This window comes from Rhincodon typus, chromosome 29 (genome assembly GCF_021869965.1).
Source record: "Rhincodon typus isolate 14 chromosome 29, sRhiTyp1.1, whole genome shotgun sequence".
Lineage (NCBI taxonomy): Eukaryota > Metazoa > Chordata > Chondrichthyes > Orectolobiformes > Rhincodontidae > Rhincodon > Rhincodon typus.
Genome location: NC_063360.1, coordinates 23,745,683 through 23,757,699, shown reverse-complemented (window position 1 = coordinate 23,757,699; position 12,017 = coordinate 23,745,683). Strand labels below are relative to the sequence as shown.

Sequence of the window (12,017 nt, the reverse complement as noted above, 5' to 3'; positions counted from 1 at the left end):
CTAAACTGAACAGACTAAACTGAACAGACTAAACTGAACAGACTAAAAACTGAACAGACTAAACTGAACAGACTAAACTGAACAGACAGGCAATCTTCCACTTCAGGGTCCTGGATATTTGTGTTACAAAATGCTCCTCTCTCTCATGATTAACAACCATGAATTGTGTACTTTGCACTGACTATTCATTACTAAGAGTGAACGGACAGAATGATAGATATTATAGAGCTCTGTTGCATGACTGCATAGATAATCCAATCGCATATCCCTCTAAATCTAGGATTATGTATTCTGGGAGATTGTGGCCTGGATTCCTTTTTTTTTTGTGCCTTGCTGTTCTTGAGGCAGAAAGGGGAAATAAGATTGCTAAAATCCAAAATTACAAGAATATATCATAATTGTAAAGGTATTACCTATAAAGTAAAGTAAGAACTACCTATCCTGAATGTGTTAGCTTCACATCAAAAATGAAAGAGGCCATTTCTAGGCAAAACCCTTAATGATTTAACCTAAATTTGCAATTTCCTACACTACCAAACTTGTTCATATTGAAAACTAACAGTAATCTAAACAACTGGTGAAGTCTAATTTGGGAAGGTACCTCTCTAAAGTCAAATATTTTCAATCCCCCTTATCCTTTACCATATCCACATTCCCACATTTCTCAACCTAATCTACAATCTGCCTGTTCTTCAGTTTTGTTTTATTTGGCCTGGATGTCGACAAAGCACAAAAAGTAGAAAGATAAGACTGTCATCTTGCTTCTCATAATGGGCCTAGGAACAGGAGGAGTTAAAAAGCTACAGGAAGAAAAATGGAAAAATAGTGCAGCAAGTTAATTTCTTCTCAAGTTGAAATTGGAGCACAGTAAAAGGAAGCTTTGCTTTGTTTCACCCACACATCTAGGACAGTTCCATGGTTTTTCAAAATTCAAGAATTCTGCACTGTTAACTCTCAATCAGCAAAATAATTGCACCATAGGCCTAATCAAGCAACTAACATTTTAGTGAACTTTTTCAATACACTGAGAAAATATAAATTTCTAATTCATAAATCTACAAGACCACAAAAACATAAATAGGAATTGGAATAAGCAGTTTGGGCCCTCAAGCCTGCTCTGACATTCAACAGGATCGTGGCGAGTCCAACATTCCTCATGTACACTTTCCTTGCCTTTCCCATAACCCTTGATTCCCCTTCTGATCAAGGATCTCTCTCAACCTGAACTGTAAACAAGGAGTCTACCTGCACAGTCCTCTGTGGCGAGGAGCTCTAAAGACTGTCAAACCTCAGAAGAAATTTCTCCTCATCTCAGCCTTAAATTAGCAGCCCTTTATTCTGAGACTATGCCTTCTGGTCCTAGCCTCCCCTACGAGGGGAAACATTCTCTCAGCCTTTACTTGTCAAGCCCTTAAGAATCCTATATGTTTCAATATACTTTTATGACAACTTACCTTCATAACATCAAATATTTGAAAGCACTCAATACAAAATGAAAAGTATCCAATAATTCAAGAGTTCAAGAGTTTCCAAAATTGTAGACTCTGCAGTCAACAGTGAAATGAAGAAGTTGGAATACAAAGGAGGCCAAAAGCAAAAAGCACTGGATGCATTTTGGAACTTTGGACTGAAATCGATGTGCCGCATAGGAAAGAAGAAACATATACATGTGAACACAACTTGTAATCAATGCATTAAGACATCTGAAGCAAATAAAAGGACAATAAGAGTGAGAAAACAGAGAAGGGTGATTGTGGTAGTTTTGGAGCAGTTACAATTCATGAACAGTAAACCGCTGAAGTCTAGAATGAAAATGAACATAGAAAGGTTTCTAAAGCTGTGAAGTCAGGTGGAGGCAATAATATGCAACACTGCATAGATGGAAATGATAACTTTGTTTAGGCCCAAACAGGAACATAGCAGCATAAGTAGGCCTTTTATACCACAGTCTGCTCAGCCAATCAATTAAATCATAGCTGATTTGTGATAGTGTTCTATATGGATTCAAACATATGCATCATCAGACCCAGCCAGCATGCAGAGTATGAGAGATGGATGGAGATAGAGGCTAACGTGCAGTGCTTTTAGCAGCAGCTGAAAGTCTTGCTAATATCTAGTTCAGGAAACTCACACCAATGCAGATACAAGCCTGCAGTTGGACTATGTAATGATGGTGCAAGTGCCAAGAGTGATGGCGAGCAAGAGAGAACGAGAGAGCGGTGCACAGAGAGATGCAGTTAAATACAATGAAAGTTGACCATCTACCTACAGTTGTTAATAAGAGAAAAAAAGTGAGAAGAATAGAGGTCTTAAAGCACCATCCACACGTAAAACAGAACTACAATTAAGCTATTTTTTCAAAGTCACCAACTCAACCTATAGCTAATGCTGCACTAAAGCAAACCACAACAACATGTAAATAAAAACAAATCATGTAAACCAATAGCACAAAGCTAGCAGACAAACATCCAAATTATGAATTACTTTCCCCTGAAAAATAATATCACGGTATATAATTCATTCATATGTCGCAAGTTAATTGTGAAACAAAGAGAGTTCACTCAGTTCAAATACATTGCACAATTTTGCTGAAACAGGGGTCAAAGAGTATCAGCTTTATATCAATGTTAATACTGTTCCATGTCTAGTACAACAGATTAATGTGTCTAATTTACAGCTTTGACACAGCAACCTTATTTTGGTATACCAAGTTAATATTTCAGTTAATAACAAAGTGTAGAATGTTTCTTTTATGATTTGTTAGTGATATTTCAATAAGTTGTAAAGTAAGTAATTAACCATGGTCCTCAAAGGATTATAGGTATCTGTTGCCATTAGAGAAACAGACAATTGAACATATGTAGATTGGGCAGAGTTTATCCTTAAATGTGGGGCAAGATGAAGAGGCACATTGCCTTGAACTATCTCAGCAGGTATAAGGATTGAACATGCAATACTGGCGTTCACTCGAGCCATCTAGTCAGCTGAGCTCACCAACCCGTACACATATTCATTAAATAGTCCATGTTTTGTATCATCCAAGTGCAGAGGTCATGCTAATCTTCCCAAAGTTTCTCCAAATATAGTATATGTGCAGCCAAAAAAAACATAGTCAGCATTACCAAGGTGATAAAAACCCGACAATTCATGTAAAAATAATCCTTCAATGTTAAAGTTGGTGGCCAGCTTTGCTTTGACAAATAGTATGACACCACATGCATGGAGATATCCTATTCTAGAAGTAAACCATATTCTTGATTAAGAACCCAAATCCCAAATTTTTCCCTCTGCCAAGATGATCATTTCTGATGATGTCAAAATGGAAACGAGGCAAATGCAGTTGTGAACAAAGCTGGGTTTCCTTCAAATAGAAGCACTCATACTATGTTAAATATCAGACATGGTTTCTTGGTAATGGCAAAACAGACTTGACTCAAAATGTGCTTGTCTCAACTCAAAGTCAGTAAGTTAGTCAAATAAGTTACTAGATGTTGTCAAGGCTAGATGCTGTCACATTTAATGAAACCTCAACGATTAACATTGATAGAGTTACACTGGGGAACCCTTCGATTAGCTGTTTAAATCTGTTTGCAATGAACTCAATTTTCAACAAAGATTAATTTACAGTCACCCTGCAACAGAGTGCTGAGCAGCAGGAAGTTAACATTTTTTTTCAAGAAATAAAATGATCAGCTTGACTAAAACCATTCACAATTGTTCCAGTATTATTTTGTTGTTGTATATGTCTAGTTGCTTGGCATAATTTCAAGCTAAATCTTGCCCTTTTTTTGGCCATGTATGAGTCATGTTGAGTTTAGTGGAGCAATTCTCACCACAAGGGCTCAAGCAAATAAAAGATGCAAGAAAACTAATGCAAACTCGTAGCAAGATTGTTCCAAATTCAACGCGACTCACACTTAGCCAAAAAAATTGTTAAGATTCAGCCTCAAAGGCGTACACAGGCCCGACAGTCTCCATTTGGGACGCAGCTGGGACATCTGTCTGCCCCACTCCGACCACTGGAAGTTCCAGCTGTGGATAGTCAACTTACTTCTGGCAAGACCACCCTTGGCATGTCTGGCCCACTCTCAATCAAACACTACCAGGGTCACCTGACCAAATCTCCAGGGCCAACGGATTCCATTATGGAGCAGGCTTCCTACCACCCCATCAACAAAGCAGAGGACCTCACTGCAACTTTGCAGAGACCAGGAAGAGAAAAACGTACTGATGTCATGTGCGGATGACCGCTAGCAAACTTGTACATAGTTTGTTGATCAACACATCTGATGTAAATAGTTTTTCTACCATGCTGGCATGTCCACGGTTTATTAAGAAAACACTTTCATGTTTAAAGTTTCCTCCACAACCAGTGACATGTAAATTGATTTAGTATTACATAAACCCTTGCATCTCACTATGCGTGTGATTGTCCTGGTCTATGTTATGGTTGTAGATGCTTCATAGCACCCTGCAGAATCACTACTTGGCTATTAATGAGATGCAGTGGTTGGAGGTTGCGACAATCACCATGTGGAAGCATGGGTAACACGTACATGGCACTGGCTCACTCAATCGCCTTTGGTCTGCCCCACTCCCTTAGCTTTGCCTAATGTATAGCGACCTGTGTGCACAAGCATGTGTATGGCACAGTTCCCCAGTAGTGACACGGAGGTTCAACCAAAATGGCCGATGCTGCATAACAGCTGGGATAGGCACCTGCACCATGTGTTGGAGGACAATGTTGTTCCCTTGTGAAGGTCCAGTGAATGGTTGCAGATGCAACTCCTTCCTCACAAGTCAGCTCACTCAACTCGTCCAACAAGAGTCCCTTTGGAATTGTTCTCCACAACATTGCACACTATCTACGTGCCTCACGGTTGGCACAACAGCATGTGGTCCTCTCGAGTGGCTTTCAACTTCAGCGTTGACACGCTGCTGAGACCATCATCATCAGGATCTCCTTTCAAAGTGCCCATTCCATTAATCCTGTGGCCTTCATACTACTCCTGGTCACCACCCAAGCCATTTACAGGTGACTAAAACTGCCTATTTACCCCATTGTCTCCCAGCACTCCCTTTTCCTCCTTATGGTCTACAAAGGCGATGGGATGGCCTTGGCACATTTGTCATTCTGGCTCTCATGTTCTCCCCAATTTCAATATGTTTCTAACATAATAGATGCAAGTGAGAAGAATTTCTATATGTAAGCTGATGATCCAGCTTTATTTTTCAGGTCTTGATCACTACTTTTATGCAAGAGTTTATTTAAGCATGAAGTTGTGAACAAGACAGAACCTTCCCCACTTGGACAATAGAAAGACCACAAGCATTGAATTTATACTCTTGTCGATATCATTCCAAGTTAAAATTTCTTACTCCTTTTGTCGCCATGTCCTGCCCACCTCAGAGTTCAGCTTTAAACCCAACATCATCTTCCAAACGTAATGGAAGAAGTCCATGGGACACATTAATATTTACAGAGATGCACAGAAGGTAGAAAACTGCGATGTTACACTAATTAAAGGGTGTCAGCTTTCCTCTTAATACTCTGTCATTTAATCATTAAAATTAATAAACTGCAGCATAAAACATCTGATTTTCAAACAACTCTGGTTTCCAGATGGCCAAATGTGAGACACTGTACCTGTATTGGTGAATATCTAGTGAAATGATCAGTACAGAGTATGACATTAGCAAACACAACCAACTTAACATGGGTGTTTAACAGAGGTCTTGTGGGACAGTGGATAGAATCTTTGCCTTTTAGAATCCAGTTCATGGAAGCAAAATATTGCAGATCCTGGAAATGTGAAACAATAACAGAAAATGCTGGGGAAACCCAGCAGATTTGATAGCACCTGTGAAGGCAGAAACAGGGTTAATATTTCAAAAGGAAGAGTTGCATTGAACTCAAAATAATAATGCTGCCAGACCTACTAAGTTTTTCCAGTCTTTTCTGTTTTTGGTCCACCCCAGGACTTAGTGGCCATGCATCCAGAACTTGACCAAACAAGTTCAATATCAAGAATTCGACTGGGACAACACATCCATAATGGCACAAGCCAAGCAGAGACACAGCAGGGAATTCCTGGAGGTCTGGCATTCCAACCACAACCCCATTAACAAACACTGAAAAACAGAACCAGAAGTAATGCTAACCACCCCAGCAAACCAAGGCATATAAATAACAAGCAGGACGGAACACCAATGCTTCACTGAAGGCGAATTGATGATGTTACCGAGCAGGGTGATGAAACGTCTGCAACCAAACACATCAGCTCGGTGAGCAAGTCTGCAATGTCAAGTTCAATACCAATCTGAAAATCCTTCCAACAGCTCCATACAGAATACTTGGTCAGCCTCCACTTTCAGTATCAAGTACGATTAAGGTCAACATTTTACTTAAGCACATCCTGACTTCAGAGAAGGACAGCCACTGTGATAGAGTGAGGGGCTTACTCTCCCCCACCACAACATTTGCATTCATTCAACCTGGTGTCCCAGATCCTTTTCCATCAATCACGTTACAGCTAATCTCTAACATGGCTCCATTCAACTGGCTTTGTTCCATGTCCCTTACACTTACCTAAAAAAAAATCTGTTGAATGCTTGAAAATTTGAATTGTCACATTCATGGTTTTCTATGTTTCCTCAAAAATCTCCATTATTATCTCTGAATTGGCTTTTTCCAGTGTAAATATTTTGACCTTAATCTCTCTTAACTCGTATGCCTAATCTCAGATATGTTTAGCTGTCCTTCTCTCAAATCAGGATGTGCTTAAGTACTATGTTGACCTTAACTGTACTTGATACTCAAAGTGGAGGCTAACCCAGTATTATATCTGGAGCTGATGGAAGGACTTGCAGATTGATATTAAATTTGTTTGGCCAAGTTTTGGATGCATCTCTTCCATGGTCATCGAGTTCTAGGGTGAACCAAAAACAGAAGATACTGGAGAAACTCAACAGGTCTGGCAGCATCTATGAAGAGAGGAGCAGCATTAATATGTCGAGTCCAATGCCGCTCTTCCTTTGAAATATTAACTCTGTTTCTGTCTTCACGGATGCTGCCAGATCTGCTGGGTTTCTTCAGCATTTTCTGTTACTGTTTCAGATTTCCAGGATCTACAATACTTTGCTTCCATACCAGTCCTAGAGTGGCACTGGAACACAGAGCTTGATTCTAAAAGGTAGAGTTTCTATGACTCTATCACAGTAAAATGCATCGACTAAAATGCTTGACACAGTCATAAACATATAAATTACAATCATAACATAATGGCAATCTCAGGAAAATTAATGTCAATAAACAGCTTACAGTTAACTGTTTCAGACAGCAGTTGGTAAATCTGCAAAAGGAGTGACTTTTATCAGCAAATTGGGTGCTGATTAATTTTTTTCATAAAAGAACGCATTCATAAATAGCTACAGATAGCCACATGGCCCCATGGCCCAAGTCATTCCAGTTTTTTGTTCCAGTCCTACTTAGGCTCCTGTTCTCAAATATTTGTTGGCACATTGAGTCCTTTAATGCCATGGCCTCTGCTAATGGTTGACAACTTCAACCAGTACCTGATGACTGTATTGTAAGATCTCAAGTAAAGATATGCAGATATAGCAGATGCATTAGTGATAAGCTTTCAAAAATTCCCAGATTCTGAAAAGCCTCCTGCACACTAAGGATCTGCAAATACAACACACACTCAAGGAGGAAGACAGAATGCAAAAACTATAGCCCAATTAATCTTTGTATTTGAGAAAATGCTAGGATCCAATTCTAAATTAGTACATGCAAGACATGTAAGAAATCTTAATCCTAGCAAGCAAAGTCAATACAGAGTTGTGAAAGGGAATTCATGTTTGATAAACCTATCACCATTCTTTACAGTTGTAAAATGCAGGGTAGAAAAAGAGGAACCTATGGATGCAGTGTATTTGAATTTGCAAAAAGCATTCGATAAGGTGCCAGATTAAAGTTACCACACAAGATGCTCATGGTATTGGGGGTGATAGTGAAGTGGCACAAGGATAAGTACTGATACCTCAGGGATAAAATATATATTAATACCTTGGACTAAAGGACAGAGTATATTGTCACAAGCTTATAAATGATTAAAAAAAAACAGTAGCAAAGCAACTAATGAAAAAGATTCAGAAAGTATGTGAAATGACAATGCTGTGTTAAATGAAAGGCAAAAATTGACAGATGGAGTATAATGTGGAAAAGCAAGAAGTTGCCACTTTAACAGGAAACATAGAAAAGTAGTTAAAAATTAAATGCAGAGTGAGAGCGAATGCAAAACAAACATGTGGAAAGAAGGGATTCTCTTTTGACAAATGGTTAAATGGGTTGGGCCCATACACATGAGTTCAGAAGAATGAAAGTTGATCTCATTGAAATACAAGGTTTGAGTGAGCTTGATAGGGTAGTTGCAGAGAGGATGTTTCTCCTCATGCAGAAATTTAGAAATACTGTGCACATTTTAAAAATAAGGAGTCTCTCATTTAAGACCGAGATGAAAAGAATTGTATTTTCTCAGGGTCATCAGCCCTTGAAATTCTTCCACAGGCAGCAGTGGAGGCTGGACTATTGACTATATACGAAGCTGAGGTAGACAGAATTTTGACCGACAAGGGAATCAAAGGTTACAAGCAGCATTCAAGAAAGTGGAATTAAGTCTTAAATCAGATCAGCCATGATCTTACTGACTGGCAGAACAGATCAGAAAGGGTGAATGGCGTACTCCTGCTCCTATTTTTTTTGTTGTGTTATTAATTCCTTAAAACAAATTGCACTTATTTTGCACCTTCAACGCAGTAAAACATTCCAAAGTACATCACAGCAGTGTTATCGAAAACATTTGACACTGAGGTACATAAATAGAAAAAAAAACTATGACAAATGGCCAAAACTTGATCAAATAGATTGTGTTATGGAGTACTTAAAAGGAAAAGAGAGAAATAGTGAGGTTGAAGAAGGCAATTCCAGGACTCAGGGCTTAGGCAAGCCAAAGGTACCCAGTGATGAGACAACATAAATCAAAGATGTATAAAAGATCAGAATTTGAAGAGCAGAGATTTCTCAAAAGTACAGGTTACTGCAATCATGAGAAGCAAGGCCATTGAGTGATTTGAATACAAAGATGAGAATTTTAAATTCAAGGTGTTAGTGAGACTACAGCCAATGTACATCAGCAGAGGGTGATGGGTGAAAGGAAGTTTGTGCAAGTTAGCAGCAGAGATTTGAATGAGCTAATATTTACAGAGGATGGAATGTTGGCATCCAGTCAAAAGAGCACTGGAGTAGTAATGCCAGGAAGCCTTCAGCAACCAATGGGTGGATGCATTATCCACACTTGATTTGGATCAAATGTTTTAGACCTTTCATAGTCCAAATTCACTTGAACAAAATCACTAATATTAATTTTTTAAGCACCATGAACCAACATAAGTTAAGAAAAAAATTACAAAGGTTATCCAAAAAGCTGACTGACTATTCAGAAAAAAACCTACACTTGTCTTTTCGATTCTGTACATCAGGGTAAGTTTTCATTATAGGAATCAACAAATATTGTTGAATATTTAGCTTGTCAAGAATCTAAGTGAGTTTAGCTGTGCTGAAGCAAGTTAGATGCTAGCTATCTTGGAAGAGGAAGGCATGGCACATATAATAAATAAGCAGGACCCTCATTTAAGATTTGACTGTATTTACAGTACAAGTGCTCTCCTTTACATATTTTGACTCAATAATTGAGGCAAACGTATGGAGATTTATCTAATATTTGTAAAAGTGGTGAAGAGGATTTCTAAGATTACTGAACAGATATTGGCTATGTCACAATCATCAACTCTCTCAAAATCACATCCCTTTCCCCAAACCCCAAAAGCCATCTATGCTTTCCTCTTCAGTTTCAATGTCATGAACCCAATAGAACTCACTTCCTTACCAACCTGACAAGATAGTCTGGTGCCGACTCTGAAAGAGAAGAGTCCCAAATATACAATCACACGATGGCCCATTAAAAATTGACTAAATCTTGCCCTGAGTAAAGCCAGAGTATAAGTACTAATTAAAACTGGGAACTCAGCCAAGGAATATCCCCAATATTTTTGTTTGGCAAATTAAAAGCTCAGATTTTAGTAGGAAAAATATAAAATCAATGGAACAGTGATAGAAAGCATTTAAATTGTGTTTAAATTTTAATTGAGGTATCATTTTCAATGAGAATTGTTTCCCTGTTTCACATTTCTAAACACGCAGTTCACGTTATCGTTGCTGTTCAGTGGTTGAGTTTTTAAACCACAGAAAGAAATGGGAGCGAGGCGGTTGCAACATTCAACTAAGTTTATCTTTTGGTTGAAAGTAAAATTAAACATTATTCTGCACAATGTTCATTGCTACATGTCGCAAAAATCGCAATGACTACAAACTATATGGTAAATCAGCGGGCAATCGTAATCGTTCAAATGTTTTACTTCCTCTTTCTCTATCCTAGATCACTAAAACTGGGTGTTTAAATGGAAACAGCTGTCTCGTATCAATGTAGTCTGTTCAAAATGTTAAGCTCACAATATTACTACAGTTGTGGGATTCAAGAATACGATGTCACTACCCTAACATTTACTCCTCCCCTTCTCAAAAATATGTCAACTTGACAAGTCTGGTACCAGAACTTCATTTTTCTTAATTCAAAGAGACGGAGCACAAAAGCACCGCCTTTGTTAACGTTGAAAAAAGATATGATCATCAGAAATCCAAAGACTTCAAACCAACATGCAGGTTGGCTGCAGTAAGAGGGGCTACTAGTTCACCTCTCGTTGTCACTTTGGGAGCAAGAACCGCGACGATGGACTGACGGGTGTTTGGTTGTCAAAAGTAAAAAGTGGCGATGGGGGAGTTGAGAGGGGTGGGGTAGAACCTGTACAATTGCCACTTCCAGGGATTCGGTGCGAACTGTCAGTAAGCATTACAGGCGCTGCATAAGCCTCGATCGTGTGTGCAATATTTCTACTTCCATCCACTTACTTTTTCACATTCGCTTCCCCGTTCGGGATCCTCCTCAGCTTTTTCTTCTTGAGGATTTTCACGGCCCTCCTGCACAGTGTCTCAGAGTCCAGCATCTCCTTGACTTTGCCGTAGGAACCCTCTCCCAGGAGGTCGCCCATTAGGTACTTTCCGATGATTTTGGCCCTTTTCTTCCTCGGCTGGTAGATCACGTCAGTGGAGTCTATCCTGTGGATGAAAGTGTCCACTCCCATGAGGTCGTTGTCACTGATGTAGTCAATGACCTCGTCCATCTCGACATAGTCTCTGAAAGGCGCCAGGATCGACTCGGATTCCTCGGGCTCCTCTGGCTGCTGTTGTCGTTGTTCCGCTCCATGCAGCATCGCCTCACCTCCCTCCTCCTGCAAGGAGTTCAGTTGTTAGGCAGCCGCCATTTTGTTTACCTGCCTCTGAACAACTCCGGAGTTGCCGTTGTGCGTCATCACCCCCCCAAGCCCGCAGGGCCCTATTTCCTCCTCCTATTGGTATTCCTCCATGTCCGTTAGCAGCGTTACCAGGCGACGCCGAGACAGGTCCCGCCTCCAAACGCAGTTCCTCTTTTCCATTGGTCCGACATCATGTCAATTATCGCCGTTACCTCACAACCAGCAGCAAAGGCCCGCCTCACAGCTCAGCGCTCCTAGATTCTATTGGCTGGTTGCGGGAAAAATGCAGCGTTTCATAGGTCGATGTCTGTGTCAATCAGCGGTATCTCAGCAAATCAGACTAGCCCCTGTTCTAAAATTCCGGGCTTCTAATGCTAGCTCACCTCACGTCCACTTCAGTCTCCTGCGTTAAGGAAGGTGTTGATGGTCTGGTCCCAATCCAGGGGTTTAATATAGCTATGAAAGAGAGAGAGAGAGAGAGGGGTGAGGGTTATTTTTAAATGGTACATTCTCTCAGACTTTGAACTCAGTGCCCTCGGATTTCTAGTGATTTAACAGGACAGTGAAACAAAATCAAACATGAT

General features: G+C 39.8%; 1 protein-coding gene across 1 annotated transcript in view; it reads right to left on the bottom strand.

Moving 5' to 3' along the window:
* stk11 (serine/threonine kinase 11) overlaps positions 1-11,480 on the bottom strand; it is a 79,546-nt gene extending 68,066 nt beyond the window's left edge. Inside the window, exon 1 of the mRNA XM_048614150.1 lies at positions 11,030-11,480. Coding sequence (XP_048470107.1) covers positions 11,030-11,391 — 362 coding nt within the window. The 5' untranslated portion in view covers positions 11,392-11,480. The remainder of the gene's footprint in view (positions 1-11,029) is intronic.
* Between the last annotated feature and the right edge of the window lie 537 nt (positions 11,481-12,017).